Below are 16,392 nucleotides of genomic sequence, written 5' to 3' on the forward strand. Positions count from 1 at the left end.
CCACAATCCTAAGTGTAACAGGGAAATCTCTGATTGGTGGAGCTCAGTGTTACCATGGAAAGGTTTGCCGCACTAGCTGATGGCTACATTCAAATCTTCAGCCAGGCATGCAAACGCTGATATTTATATCCAGTGAAATTGTATCTATGAATTAAATTCATACTGAGGGTATGACCCTATATCCCTGTTCTTGCCCGATCTCGAATTTAACAGACCATTCTACATGGCCCCACGCTTCTAAAGTCGAAGAAAATCTCACCATTCAAATGAATTGGTTTAAATATCGTTCTGTGTAGCACGAACAAAAAGTCGGACAATCATGCTTAGGGACATGATTCAATAGATTAATTTTCCTGACTGTGAGCATGAAAAAGCATGAGACCGGGTTGGCTCATTTGCTCTGGAGTTGAATGCACAAGTCTTCATGAATCAACTACTCGCTTTGTTGGGGCTTGACAGGCAAGTCTGTATTTGTGAACAAATTCACAAATCGTTCTGAACAATATACAGTTGGTCTGACATCTCTACATTAGGTTCTTGTCAATCGAATGTGTTTTGAAATATAATACATCAAATTTGAAAAAAGCATTTCATGAAAAAAACAGCGTAGAATGCAAATTCACAAATCAGGCTAGTCAAATGCAATTACTTTTAACGTTTATGCCATAGGAATAAGAAGTTATTAACCACTGAATTTGAATGTCAAACGAATATCCAATGTAATGCTATTTTTACCGTGGTGAAGGACCCTGATTATTTTAAGATAAGTAAGTTATTATTTTGAGAAAGTTTCTCATTATAATGACTTACAGGATCTTTTCTTCACATTGGTGAAAATGGGCTTCCATAGAGACATATACTTGTTACCTGTGTGCAATCAAATTATAGCCTCCGGTGCCACTTTGGAGCACATGCTGTGTTTATTTTAATAAATGCCAGGGTGTGTCCTCTGACTCAAACACACACCCACACGCACACGCGCACACACGCACGCACACACGCACACACTCACACACACACACGTACTGTCATGCACGTACACATCCCATTCTCTTCCTCTGTTACAGATGACAGTAGTCGTTGTGGCAACAGGAAGGAACGGGAGTCAGAGTTCGTCAGAGGGAAAGGCAGAGTTAGTCAGAGTCGGTGGCAAAGGAATTTTCCTCCAGACGTGTCCTTAGGGTGCTGAAGCACGAAAACAACAGCGGTTGTGTGTTTAGACTTTATTGAATCATTCAATTGTTAAACGTTCCCGCAGAGCTGATAAGCTCTTCTAATTCAAATAGACAAATAGGCGTCGTCCGCACAAAGTTACAACCACAACAGATCTTACTGCTTACAGCATGAGAAAAAGCATCTGTTTACATCTGTTTTAGAGACATTTGGTTAGACACAAGGTAAGACATGGAATGTAAATTGACAGTAAATGGATTGTAAATCTAATGAATGAGTTCCAAGTACCTGGAAATTGTGTGAGAAGGTGAGAAGGAGTGAGAGAGAGTGATGAGAAAGAGATGCAGTGGGTTAGCTACAAGATAACGCCATTATCATTGTTCATTTACTAATACAATATCTATAGTTTAATATATATTTAGTATGGTATGTATATCAATATCAGCATTTTCTTGTCATTTGATAAAGCCGTTTTGAGAGCCAGAGTGAGAATGAAGACATTTTTTTCTATAATAATAAAAATACATACTTCCTATAAATGTATATGCAACTTCGGCAACAGAATCTGGTTTCATTGTGCCTGTGAAACCAAACAATATATATATGTTTGTATATATACATACAGTATATAATATACACATAGATATCATAGATATATACGCAAAAAAGCTCAATTCAATTTAATAAGCAAAGTGAATCCCAATACTCTTGCCAAAGTTGTGTAATTAGGACTTGATTGATGTGTTTTGGGTGCTCACTCTACCCCTGACTAACCTAACCTAAATAAGAAGTTGTATGCTCTATTTATGCAAGTGTGAATTCTTAAGTTGAAGAATTACCTTTTCATTGCCAGAAAGGCATCTTTATCGTGATTATCATTGATCACGAGAATGTAGAATATTTTCCTTCATTGGCATCCTGTTGTTAAAAAAGCTCATTCCAAGAAATTTTGGCACATCGATATTTATTGGGTCCTAGTGTTTTAATGGACATTATGAGGCTTTTATGTTTGAATGTGTATTTTACGCAGGCTTGGTCGCAACAGGTTGACCTACTAATGACAACACATCAGCCGACTGAAGTGTAGAATGCAGTAAAGTGCAACTCCGACGATAACCCCCAGGGCCACAGGAGGAGGTTCACATATTGTGCATTACAGGATACGATAACAGTCTGGAACCAATGGAGTGGAGGCTGAGGGTTAAAGTTGAGCATTAAACTAATCAAGCGCATTAAGCTGGAAGTGTGCAAGCATTTGTCTGTGTGGTCTAGGGAGGTCTTCTGTCCCTTAGTTCCATGACTTTGTATTAAGTAAAGCGTTGCAGGACAAAGGCGGACGTAACACTGCTGCATTACCATCTCAGGAGTCAAAACATCAGCCGTTCTTTATGTTTCTGTTACCTTTCTCCGCTGCCGGCGGCTCTATCAATCTACTTGGCAGAAACACAATCGAGATAAACGTGAGTTTAGTCTAATTTCCGACCACTTTTTAGCCTTGTTTGAGCTGAGCATTGAATTAAAACATTAATTAAAAATTAATTAAAAAGTTCTCGAGAAGGGGCTCAACTTAGGCTGGGTATCAAAATTCGAATAAGGTATGATATAAGAACCATATAAATCCCTGGAGGGAAATTCTAGCGTTATAGCAGCAAAAAACAGTGCAGTTGAGAAAGAGATAAAAATTGAAATGAGATAAGAACATATATGTACACATCTATCTTCACAAGTGAACATGAAGTATACTTATGCTAACTAGTAAGCCCAATTTGGGCAAGTGGCAGTAAGTCTACAGTAAGTACAAGTTATAGTATTGTGGTATTACTAATAAAAAGTGGCATACTGTAGTAACAGAGGCACAGAGTAATGGTAGCTGTGAAAAAAGTGACATCCAGTAAAGCAAGCAGTCATAAAATGGCATCCAGTAGTAAAAACAGTCAAGGAGTGGCATACAATGATGATAGTAGTAGTCCATAATAATAGTAGTAATAAGGGTAATAGTACTAATGATCCAAAAATAACAGCAGTCCTAACAAGTAACAGTCTTAACATTCACTTACTTTACCCATACTTTATGGTATTGACCGAATAGAATCGACAACCAAAACGTTCTGTGGCATTTGATATCAATCAAAGCAGTTCATTTCTTGAGAAGATTTCATATGATTATTTTTGGGAGGGGGTAACGTCATGGTGAACAAAGGCTCTCAAGCCGATGGAGCGTTGCCAGGTTAACATGCCTTTTAAGCCTGTGGGTAGAGGGGTCAGTGCCTGACAAGGGGCTACAGCGCCCACGAAAAATAAAACATTTAAAGGCAAAATACAAAGAAGTGAACGACCATAATAACCAGTTGATTTTCAGTGTTAGAAATGTATATGGGTCACATGGAAAGTAGGTGTAAACAGGTGGGCCAAAAAACTGGACATAGGCAACAAACTGGAACTGGGCATTAAGACATGCTGTGTAAACGCAGCAAAAGTGAGATGTACTATGTTAGTGAGACTTCGAACAGTTTGAAGCCTGTGCTGGTCAGTGTGTGTGTGTGTGTGTGTGTGTGTGTGTGGACGTACTGTGTGTATTTTACATCTGGGTCCAAGGGTGAGTGCAATTCACTGCATTAGTGTGTGTGACCGCAGATCGGGCCAAAATTAGGCAGGGTGAGCCGGTTTAGAAAACCTTTCCCCCAATTAGCTGGATAGACTGGGTGTGTGGCGCTCCCCAGGCGGGAGCCTTTTACGTTTAAATTTTGGTCAAACATCTCTATTTGAGCCTTTTTTAAGAACTATTGGCTACTCATAGAATATAAGGATTTTTTAACAGGATCTTTAAAAGGCTGTGTGGGTTCTTGCGGGTTCCACACAGGAACCATGACCATCTTAAGAACCACTTTATTCAGCCGATAGTTTGTGTTCCTCATTTGGTTCTTTGAGATATTAAAAGGTTCTTGATTCTTATTTGAGTTATTGGATGGTGTCTTAGCACCTTTATTCTTTGTTTTATGTTCACAATATACAAGGGGCATGATATCAACTTCTGATTTCTTGAATTGCCATCTGTAAATAAAGTGCAAAAAAAAATATTCTGCTAAATAAATGAGTCTGCTTAAAAAGGTATAAGCCATATCTCAATTTGCATCAATCAAAATGGCTTGATTGATGCAAATTGAAGCTTTTTCAAAGCTGACCAAAGCAGGCTGCCTTGGTCCTCTCAATAAACTTATTTTCACTCTTCTACTTCCAAACTCTGCGTTGCGTAGTCACAACGTGGGCGGCGACTACACCAGTCTGTTATAAATACGAGCTGCGACACACGAGGGAGGTGTGTTCCCTATAAACAGGCGGAAAGTCCACATGTTTTTAATCTCTGAAAAGGACTACCTTCGAGAAAGTAAGTCTATTCTTCTTTTCAAAGTCCGAAACGGGTGTTAATTAAGACTTAAGACTTTGTTTTATGCTGTTAAACCAAATGAATGAAAAAGAAAAATAATTCATGATTCGATCCTCTCTCTGCAGCTTAAAGTTACTATATTCCAACAACTTCACCACGATGGAAACCATGCAGGAGTTGATCCCCTTCGCCCGAGAGATGCTGAGCCAGAAACCCAGCCGCGGCATGGTGAAGGTCTACCTGCTCGGCTCCCTGTTCGCGGTCCTCGGCACGGTGGTGGGGCTGATGGAGACGGTGTGCCAGCCGTTCTGCACATCCTCCGCCGGGGAGCCCATGGATGCCGAGGTGGAAGCTCTGGTGGCCCGGGAGCGGAGGAGGCTTGCGGCGCTGCAGCGCCACAGCAGCAGTAGCGCGGGGTTCCATGAGGTCGAACAGGCTTCTTGTTTGGAAGCGGAGATGGTCGCCGCCAAGGCGAAGACGCGCGGACACGTCCAACGGAATGCTGCCAACAGGCTTTACGCATCGTAAAGTGACTCTTTTTTTAACTTTATTTTTTGGAAACAGCCATTCCTGTATTTGTGTTAAGCGTGTGCTCCTCTGCACACAGTTACGGCCTTTCCCGGTAAGATTGCATCAACCCCCCCCCGAAAGCCAGCCACGTCAAGTGACCGGGAAAAAAGTTTCGAGTGGAATTCTGGGAATTCACCGAACACGGACAATATTTATGGTTTGGCACTTAAACATCTGTTTAATATGCCGCGTGCACAATGCCCGGCAGTGCGCCATCCAGTGGGGGCCTTGTCAGGAGCCTTTTGGGGGTCAGCTTGCACCGCCTCTGCTGCCGAGCCCCTAGGACTGCCACGCCTCTTTGAAGGACGACTTTTGTAGATATGTGCTGTACTACCCCATGCTGTAAATACGAAAATGTTAATAAAGTATTTTATACTCAAAGCCTCTAGCTCCAACTTCTCAAAGTGCTTTTGTTGGCCTTAATGGTGTTCAGATGGGATTGCAAGTCAGTTTGAATAGTTGTTATTGACTCCTATATCCACTTGGCTCACCTATACTTGACTAAATGGGCCTACCTGGGAATATACTCACGACAAAAAAGTGGCATTGGAATCATTCATCGTGCACTTGGAAATTATGCTTCCATCGAAGCACAACAGGGCATAACATGTTTATTTCACAGGCCTACAATAGGGAAAATAATACTTGATTTTCGAGTCGTAAAAGTAGAGTCTTAAACTGCGGTCGAGCCAGCCTCCACTTCGAAAAACACGGTCAAACTAGCCCCCCGCGTTGTTTTGTGGTACCTGTATATCCCAGGCGTTACGGAAAGAGCGTGAAAGGATTGATCTCAAAATAAAAGTGACCATCCGGTGCGGAATTTCACATTCATTCAGTCAGTCACTTTTTGAATGGACAAAAAAACGAAATAAACATACATAACGAAATAAAGAAAAATGAATAATTATTAGATAATAAATAAAAATAACTACCGTCTGCAAATTGTAATGCTGAATTCGGATTAGAATAAAAAAGGAAACAACATTTCCACAGACCAATTGCACTTCAGAATGGTAGTAAAAGAGCTCAGTGTGCCACTCGTACAATATCAAGAAATTCTGATGTTGAGTTTCAAAATGAAAGCCCCTAAATGGAAAATATGCGTGTTGTTGCCTCTGAATTCAGATTCGAATAAAAAGGAAACTTCCTGTTTCCACAGACAAATTCCACTTCAGAAAAATAGTAGACCACCGCAGTGTGTCACTCATACAATATCAAGAAATTCTGATGTTGAATTTCAAACTGAAAGCCCTCTAAAATGTTGTATATGATTTGTGTTACCTCTGATGTCAGATTAGGATTAAAAGGAAACTTCACATTTCCACAGACCAATTCCGCTTTAGAACGATAGCGGACCACCTCATTGTGTCACTCATACAATATCACGAAATTCCGATGTTGAATTCCAAAATGAAAGCCCTCTAAAAAGGCAAATATGAGCAATATTCCCTCTGAATTCAGATTAGAAAAGGAAACCTCCTGTTTCCAGAGACAAATTCCACTTCAGAATGATTGTAGCCCACCTCATTGTGTGACTCACCAATATCAAGAAATTCTGATGTTGAATTTCAAAAGTAAAACCCTCTATAGTATCAAATATGAGATGCGTTCTCTCTGATTTCAGATTTCTATAAAACGGAAACTTCCGGTTTCCACAGGCCAATTCCATTCCAGAATGGAATTTTTCTCAATTTTTAAATGCCCTGTAGACTATAGCCGGACTTGACATTTGCACCTTTAAAAAACAATATTGCATTAAAGATACTACATAGATCCAAAAATGTTAATAAAAACATGAATTTAATGAGAAGTTGTAAACACAAGGCAAAATATAACAATCATAAAATAACACTTTTCAAATACTCACATCTCAAATTTAATAAGTAGCAGAATGTCAATACAACACAATACCAAGTAAAATGTGAACAACACAGAATTACACTTTTCAACTTCAACTAACAAAGGCAAATGAGTATTAAAAATAATAGGATATTTAAATATAGAAATATCCTCGCTGTTTCAGTTATAATTTTATTGTTTTATTTTTCCAGGAAATATTCAGTTTTTCAAGTGGGAAATCGATCTTAGAGTGCAACAATCACTTGCTTAAAGCCTAAAGCTTAAAGCTTAAAGCTTAAAGCTGGTGTTTAAAAAGAGAACAAAAAAACTCACGTCCCTTCACTCATAAAAGGAAATGACTAGATGTTTTGGAAACAAACTTACAGTAGCATCACACTTCAAAACACACATTTTGTTAAAGCAATCTAGAGGTATAGATTAAATACTTGAAACATTAACATTTTGAAAATATGTGGGAACAACTCAATTGTAATGGACAAAACAGCATTACAGATGGTAGCAGAACTAAAAATAAATAGCTTTTACAGTTTTTGATTTCACTTGCAGACTTAACACATATGATTCACTTTAAGGGCACAAGCAGAAGTTCAGCTATTCGCCCTGGCTCGTTCCAGGTCCTCAGTGTCCATGTTGAGACACTGTTCAAGGAACCATCGTTCGCATTTGTCACACTGGATCTATAAAATAACGAGGTGGAAATATCAAAGATGATTCGCAAGGTACTCTCACAAATTTTGTCCTGTCAGTATTTTTGAATAAATGTTGCCCACTATGTATCTACAGTATCTGTTTTCATGTAATTTCTAATAATGAGCCATGAAGAAATCTAGTCAACTGTTAATATGTCAACGTAACTAAATACCCGGCTTCACAGTTCTTCACATTTTTACTGCTTTTCATCTTCAAATTGTGCTTTCACAACACCCAAAAAATGTTACACTCAAAATTTAATGCAATGGAACTAATATGTTATGCAACCTTTATCCCGGTTTAATCCAAGCCCATTTGTCTACACCTCAGCCAAATCATCGGGTTTCTCCATTCCCGCTCTGCTGTCCTGCTTCACATCACTTCTGCCTCTCTGCACCCCGCCCCAGCTAATCATCTATTAGCTTTCCCCATTCACCTACTCACCTGCCACACTTACCTAATAGATCACTTACTATGTGTAACTGTCTGTTGTTATAATTTGCCCGAGTGGTTTACCTGTATGCAATTCCAGCCTTTTTGAACATGTATTACTGCTACTGTCTTGTGATCCTTGCCTGCCCTGTAGATTTTTTTCTTTGCTTGGCTCCTGTTTTAGGTACATTTGCCTGGATTGTTTGGTTTTTCTGGCTTTCACTAACACTGTGTACTAGCTTTTCGATTTTTGGCATAGTAAAGACTGTGTTGAAGACAACTTATTACGTGATAGGTTTAGTTTTCTTTCATGCTAATATTGTCTTTTCTGTGTCATGATTAAGTTCCTGCATTTCTGTATGACATTAAGCTCCGTGCTGAGACATTTTTCATTTAATGTGATAAAAAGATCCCTGTGTGTAAACTCTTTGAGCTACTCAGTCAGGAAGATAGCCTTTGAGAAGCTTTCTTGAACTGACATGCATATTCATTTTACCAGACACCTCACAGTGCTGACAGATATTTCATTCTCAAAGGTATTAGGCAAATGGAACACTAGCATATTGAACTACTGAGAATACTTGATTAGCCCATCCACTGTTTTAGGCTATCCTTAATGTAATAGTACAAAACTTGCTCTGAACGTTTATGTTCAGAAGAGATTTCATGACTGCTGTAAACTCTCTCCACTACGCACTCCACTACGATTTGCAATGGAGCTTAAGTAAATATTATTTTCTTAAATTTTGGAACCTGAGTGAAGATTTCTTCAACAAATATCAATTCTACAATGGTTTTTATCTTATACTGTACCTGTCTGCTGCCTTGTGTGTTTGAGTCTTGACTTTAGTCCTGACAAAGCTGCATATAGGTAGGTATTCCTCCACACCACAGACAAACACTATCCTTACAGTACAAACCTGATCCTTTCAGTATCTGTAGAGCCAATGTTTTTCTCTCTTTAGCCATTTCCGTCATGGATGTCCCAAACTGGATGACTGGAACAGCGGGAAAGGCCTTCGTCACTGCCTTTGCCATCTAAACAAACACAAATATTCAGGACATAATATGTGCCTGACTGTTCCACGGTGCAGCTGTTCTAAGGCATAATTACATCAACCAAAATTCACTCATTTACAATTGCTCTCGTATCTGGTTATTAAATAGCAAAATATAATTGCACAGGTAAAACTGAGTTAACGAATACATGGACTTAATACTTAATTTACAGAAGACAACTGTGAGCTAACCCACCTGAGACTACCATTACATTTTTAGTTATTCAATTAAATTCAAAAGCACTTACCATAATGACAATGACCCTACAGCGATTGCCAACCTGCTGAATTGGATGGGTGAGAACTCCTCCTTTCCATTTTATGTCCACCCACTCTGTTTTGCCACGGCACGTTCCCCTCATTTTCAAGTACCCACTGTATGTGATTTGTGATTAGGTTATTTGTAAAAAAGGAGAGAAAGTTTGCTACATATTATCCAAATTGTAGCTGGGTCCAAGACATGTTCTTAATAATATTACATTGATTGATATTTACCCAATGCACCCCAATAATCTTCTCTAACTCTTCGGTTCTTTCCTAAATCCACGCCAAAGTCCATGCCTTCTCTTTCCCAATCCAACAATCACAAAGGATCCCCTATTACCTACTGAACAACCCTGAATGTAAAAAATTGCAGTATTTATTTTGCTACAATTCAAATACCAATACTTTGTTATATTTATAATGACAGCATAAAATGGGAATGTATAAAGGCAAAATTCAAGCATACTGGCAGTGGATTTGTAATTTGAAAACATAAAGACTTGAGGTAACAACTATATCTCTAAATTCAATAACTGTAAGTGTAGCTATTGGTTTGCAATAGGGTATACCCCACATGTGCATGCTCATCACTGAAAAACATTTCTTTACCACTCTCCTATTGAGAAGGGCCCCACCTACGTCCACACCATGCACAAACAGTAAGTGCTGTGCCAATATCATTCTGCTGCCAGAGAAAAAAAGCCTTTAATTCAGCGCTCCAGCATTTGGGGTTGGTTGGTTTCCTTTTAATTCTAATGTGAATTCAGAGAAAACGCAACTCATAGTCGCTACTTTAGAGGGCTTTTATTTTGAAATCCAATTGGCCTGGGGAAACAGGAAGCTTCCTTTTAATTCTTAATCTGATTTTAGCGGGAACAACGCTCATATTTGCCATTTTTGATGGTTTTAATTTTGAGATTCAACATCACAATTTCTTGATATTGTATGAGTGTCACACGGAGGTGGTCTACTGTCATTCTGAAGTGGACTTGGTATGTGAAAACAGGAAGTTTTCTTTTAATTCATATCTGAAATTAGAGGGAACAACACTCATATTTGCCATTGTAGAGGGCTTTCATTTTGAAATTCAACGTTTCCTTTTAATTCTAAACTGAATTCAGCGTTACAATTTGCATGGTAGTTATTACATTTCTAAGATTATTTTTTATTATTACTTAATAATTACTCACTTTGCTTAATTTAGTTATGTGTGTATGTTTATTTATAATTTTTTTATTCAATCAAATTATTGACTGACTGAATATGAAATTCCGCACCAGATCACGGCTTTAATTTTGAACCATTGAACCATTGAACCATTACCATAATGCCTAGAATGTACAGGTACTGCAAAACAAGGTGAGGGCTAGTTGACCGTGTTTCTCGAAGTAGAGGCTGGCTTGACCTCAGTAGCCTTATACATTAGAGCCTGCCCATCCCCAGGGTAACCACCAGGAGGAGACGTGATCCTCATTGGTGAATGGTGTAGAAGTGAAGCGTCACTATGGGTCATCCACTTTCAGCCAGTCTCAGTCCCAGGCTCAGTCTAAGCTTGTAGGAGCTGATTAATGACCCACACACCTCTCCAATGTTCTTCATTGTCAGGAATATTGTGGTTGGGTCTAGCAACATTAACAAGTGATAAACAAACAAACAGGCTATAGATGGGCAGAACCACTGAGAATTAACGAAGGTTGAAAAAATATATAAACCTGCAAGTTGATTGCAATCTTTTCAAGTAGAAGTACAATTTGATTGAAAGATTAAAAGTTGATAGACCCAGACTTGGCAATCTAGGCAGGTACAGTGATATTTAGGGGCCTATAGGCATAGTTAAAGTATAATAAATACATAGAATACATGTATAAAAAACAACTGACAAGCACACTTCCAAATGCAAATCTATCATGATTGAACCTCGGTTGGAAGCCAGCGGCAACGACGATTGAGGGAAAAATCTGCTCTCAGGTTGTTCATCTACAACAAAATGCAGTGGAGTTCAGCAATCCTAGACACCCAGTGAAGTGTCCCCTCTCTGTGAACCACTGGAAGTGGTTTCAGGGATGCCTGGAGCTTATGTCCTCCCAAGGGAGCACACGTCCAGTTGTCTGACTCGATGAGATATTGCACGTATAATGGGTACCTTGTGGCAGAGATAAACGCACACAAAAGAGGGACAGCTCAAGCCTGAGACAACATGACAGGAGAGGACGCTAAATCTCCTCAGCTGAGAGGACTCTACACTGAAAAGAAAGTACCTCGGGGAGTGCCATCATAAATCTTTATAAACCAGCTCCAAATGGCTTTAGTTGGCAACCTCCAGTATTTCACTGGGTTATCAAGTGGGCACACTCTTTACCTCTTCCTTACTAATGTTTCATTGAATGAGGCCCACCAAACCCTCCAGAAGACTCAACAGTGAGCTCACTATTCCATACTTACTTACAAGCCTCTTCAGTGGCTACCTTCCAACCTCAACCATCATCACCATCATTTTGTTTTGTCCATCTCAGTCTTGGAGTCTCAGAGTACCATGAATAATTTGTTTATCCCTTCTTGCCAATGTCTTGCTATTGTTTTACACAATGATATATCCACCAAAGTGCGCTCTTTGGAGCGCTGAATCACATGCTCAGAACCAGAAGGAGTACAAGGAAAAGTATGTGGAAAAGATCAGTTCAAAATGCACAAGTTGTGAAATCCACTGTGGTTTGTCCAGTTTGTGTGGCCATTGTGTGGTTTATTTAGCCATAGAAATTTTGAGTCCTTAACATAATAAATATCTCTCCCCGAATTTGTCTTTCACTGCCTGATCAAATTACTTAAGTGTAGTTTGGATGGCAAGATTTAGCCACTGAATCAATCTTTTGTTATGTTTAGATTCAATGTGTGTACTTATATCTTCTGGTTCCTAATTGGCTTTTTATTTTTGTTCAATGCATGGTTCCTTTCTCTTATAAGTACTAAGATATTCATAAGTATCACGCAACCGTTGTGAAGATAGCTGAAACATTTTTTTAAAGGAGACTTAAAGGAGGAAATTATGGTGGTCGTCTGGGGGCAAATTTATCATAATTCCATACATACTAAGTCTGATCATCAAATCAGTTATTAACGATAACTTAACGAAATTAACGATAACTAATTTGACCCCAATGAAGACGACCAAGATTTATTTCAAAACATATTTTCAAAACTCTCTGACTCAATTATTATACTGGGAGGGGACTTCAACACAATACTCGATCCAAGTTAAGACCGTTCACAAACCAGAGATAATTACAAGTCCTGGCGTTCATCTGACACTACAAAACAATATGTCAGGGATCTTGCTTTTGGCGATTGTTAACGATCAAATAATCCAACAATAGAGAATACACATATTACTCACCACCCCACAAAAGCTTCTCTAGAATTCACTTTTTTTTTTACATGTAACTCGGTAATGTCCCAAATCACTAATCCTGAAATCCACACTATCGTAATCTCCAATCACGGGCCAATTAGCTTCAGCCTCATTAATGAAACCAACCTGAACCCTCCTGGCAGGTTGCGGTCTAACACCTCACTTCTGAAGGATTTAAAATGTAACCATTTATTTTCCAGAGAATGGACATTCTTTATTGAACTGAATCACTCTCCAGAAATATCAACATCTTGACTCTGGGAAACGGCAAAGGCAGTTCTGAGATATAGTATTATTTCATTCTCCACTCATAAGAAAAAAGGACAAGAATGCCAAAATAAACTACAACAACAACTAAAAGACTTTCATTCCCAACAAGCCCGCTCACCCACTGAGAAAATCCAAAATGAGATCCAGACAATTAGATCTTAACTTAATAATATCATCGATCAAAATTCAATTCTTCATGCAACGAAGACTGAATTATTTTGAATTCAATGACAAATCAGGATCGAGGAGAGAAAAACAGTTATTACAGGATAGGATAACACACACCCCGCAAGACATCAATAAAATATTCAGAGTCTTTTATAATAAGCTATATCACTCCGATGAATGAAATATATCAAACATTAACTCATTCCTTGATGATATTGACCTCCCTAAACTATCCACAAAGCAGGCTACATTAGATCAACCACTTACTCTCGAAGAACTCAGAAAAGCTCTCTTCTCTATGCCCAACAATAAATCACCTGACTCAGATGGCTACAGAGTGGAATTCTATTAACACTTCTGGTCACTTATATCCCCATTATTCATCAGAATGGTTACTGAGATTAAATTAACCTCCACCAGGCCTCCACACATGAATACTGCTCTCATTTCAGTTTTCGGTATTCAATACACCCATAAGTTTAATTTTGATTTAAAGATCATTAGTAAAACACTAACCAACAGAATTGAAAAAAGTAATTTCATTTATAATTCACCAAGATGAAACAGGCTTTATCAAGGGAAGACAATCATCCACCAATATGCACCGGTTATTCAGTCTGACCAGCATATCTCAAAGGAACAACTTAAATATCGTTATTGCTTCTTTAGATGCCGAAAACGCATTTTACAGAGTTAGACATATCTCCTTTCCAGCCAAAGCCAAATTTGGCTTTGGAGAGTCACTTATTCAATGGATCAAAATTCTGTACAACTCACCATCTTTTTCTGTAATCACTAATAGTTACACTTCACAGCATTTCACTCTGCAACGTGGCACAATTCAAGGATGTCCACTCTCCCCTTTACTATTCGCCATCTTTATTGAACCTCTCATGGCGGCCATCCGTCAAAACAGTAATATCATTGACATACAAACAGGAAACTGTGTTCATAAAATCAGTTTATATGCAGATGATATGTTATATTTCCAGAGCCCAATGTGAATGTGAAGTGTTTTCAGCCATTTTCAGCCATCTAAGACTATTCAATAAACTGGACTAAAACCACGGTCTTACCACTCAGTGGGGGGGACTGTAATGCTTTATCCCAGAAACTTCCCATAACCATCACAATGGGCAACGTTAGACACCTTGGTATTGATATTTGCACCAATCTGTCAGATTTGTTTCCCTTTAACTTTACTCCATTGCTCAAATCTATTGAAGAAGACCTCACTGGGTGGAACAACCTACCCATCTCAATACTTGATAGGATAGCAGCACTGAAAATGAATATACTACCAAAAATAAACTATATCTTTCAATGACCCCAGTGCAACCAAGAGTAAATTGGTTTAATAGACTAGACTCTATAATTAATAAATTATATTGGAAACACAAGACATTGAGAATCAAACTAGCGCCACTACAGAAAAACAAAGACTGTGGAGGTCTAGCAGCCCCAAAGCTCAGATACTACTATTTAGCGAACCATCTTCAATATATACTTAAATGGTTACAACCAGAAGTGGGTGCGGATTGCGGGGTTGGGTCTTGGCCCAGTGGTCCATGCACTGCTGGGTTCACCTGCCCCATGGGCCAGGTGGTGGGGCTTGCATGTTATTCTGCGTCCCATGTGGGGGGGCTGGCCTGTCATGCCAGGGCTGGTTGGAATCCGTCTGGTCCTGGGACCAAGGGGGTACATGAGCCTGAGCCTGGCCGGGTGTGTTCGGTGCGGGCTCCCTATGTGGTGTCCTAATGTGGGCAAACTTCCGTCATTGCACCTGGCTGTCCGGGTATCTGTTCTCTGGCGCTCTCGTCGCTGGCAAGCTGGGCTGTGGGTGGGGTCTGCCTCCAGGTTCTGTGGTCTGCATGTGTATTGCCTGGGGCTGATCGGGTGCCTGATGGGAGTGGGGGATTGGGGCACGGTCGAGTCCAGGACGGAGTCCGTGTGGCCGCTGCCCGGCCTGCTGCACCAGGGGTCTGCGGGGCAGGAGGGGTGCGAGTGAGTCAGGTTCGATCTGCTTGGAGGACTTGTAGCCCCACACCCCGCAATTTTAACTGCATTTACCAACAGCACACATTGAGGGTTGGGGTTTTCGGGGTGGCGAGGAGCCGGTGAGCGGGTGTGGTTGGCCACAGGGCGACCGGGTGAGCGAAGCTGAGGGGAATGCCGCCACATGCTTTCCAGGGCCCCTTGGAGGCCGCTTGCCATTATTGGTATGGATTTCAGTGAGGAAGGCAGCTGTCAGCCTTGCTCTCTGGCTTCTCTGTGGTGGGGGCCTTGGCAGGTGGTGGGGCGGTCGGGATTGGCTGACATGGGGGTGTCCTGCGCTACATGGGTGGGCATTTGGGGCTTGTGGCCGAGTGGGGGTTGTGGTATGACCGTTGGTAGGCAAGGGGGCCCCGCCGGCTAACCGTTGGTGGGCATGCATGAGTCTTCTGTGGCTGCAGGGCATAGTGCTCAGGGATTTCCCGTGGTCGTGGAGTGTCTGTATGGCTGCGGGACTCAGGGGTGGATGCAGGGCCTTTTCCGCTGCTTGCAGGCGCTATGATATCATTTCGACGTCATACACCAAAACAAATTGGGACAGGTCCCGTGCACCGGTGGACGGACACACACACACACACACACACACACACACACACACACACACAAAGGTGGCCTCATCACAGGCACACACACACCACCAGCACCTGCCTTGAACACACCTTCCTGATTACATCCCTCTCCTTTTCTTGCTCATTTACTGCCATAGCTATCAAAGGAACAGACCACGTGTCGAATTGTTGTTCCAATTTTCCTGGACTTAATTATTTTTTGTCGATACAGGTTGTGGTCTGATGTTTCTATCTTTACGTTTTTCCAGATACATGATGTTGTGTGGTTCAATGTCTATTTGCCTCACTTAACGACCGAGTTACATTCCTAGGACCAGGTCGTTAAGCGAATTAGTCGATAAGCGAGGACTCGTGTTATTTCACGGTAAGGGCGTGTGGCGATTGCGAACGCTAGTGAAGTGAATACTGACGGACTGCGGGAACGAGACTGAGACTGAGAACAGTGATGCGCGATGAGAGGCTTGATGCTGAGAAGCCGCACATGCAGTGCGCACG

General features: G+C 40.5%; 1 protein-coding gene across 1 annotated transcript; it reads left to right on the plus strand.

Moving 5' to 3' along the window:
* The first annotated feature begins 4,495 nt into the window (after positions 1-4,495).
* On the plus strand, positions 4,496-5,523 carry g0s2 (G0/G1 switch 2). The gene is made up of 2 exons (XM_080000237.1): positions 4,496-4,558; positions 4,684-5,523. The coding sequence occupies exon 2, from the start codon at positions 4,718-4,720 to the stop codon at positions 5,084-5,086; it is 369 nt and encodes a 122-aa protein (XP_079856363.1). The 5' UTR covers positions 4,496-4,558; positions 4,684-4,717; the 3' UTR covers positions 5,087-5,523.
* The last annotated feature ends 10,869 nt before the right edge of the window (positions 5,524-16,392 follow it).

The sequence above is a fragment of the Zeus faber genome (assembly GCF_960531495.2).
Source record: "Zeus faber genome assembly, chromosome: 5".
In the NCBI taxonomy this organism is placed as follows: domain Eukaryota; kingdom Metazoa; phylum Chordata; class Actinopteri; order Zeiformes; family Zeidae; genus Zeus; species Zeus faber.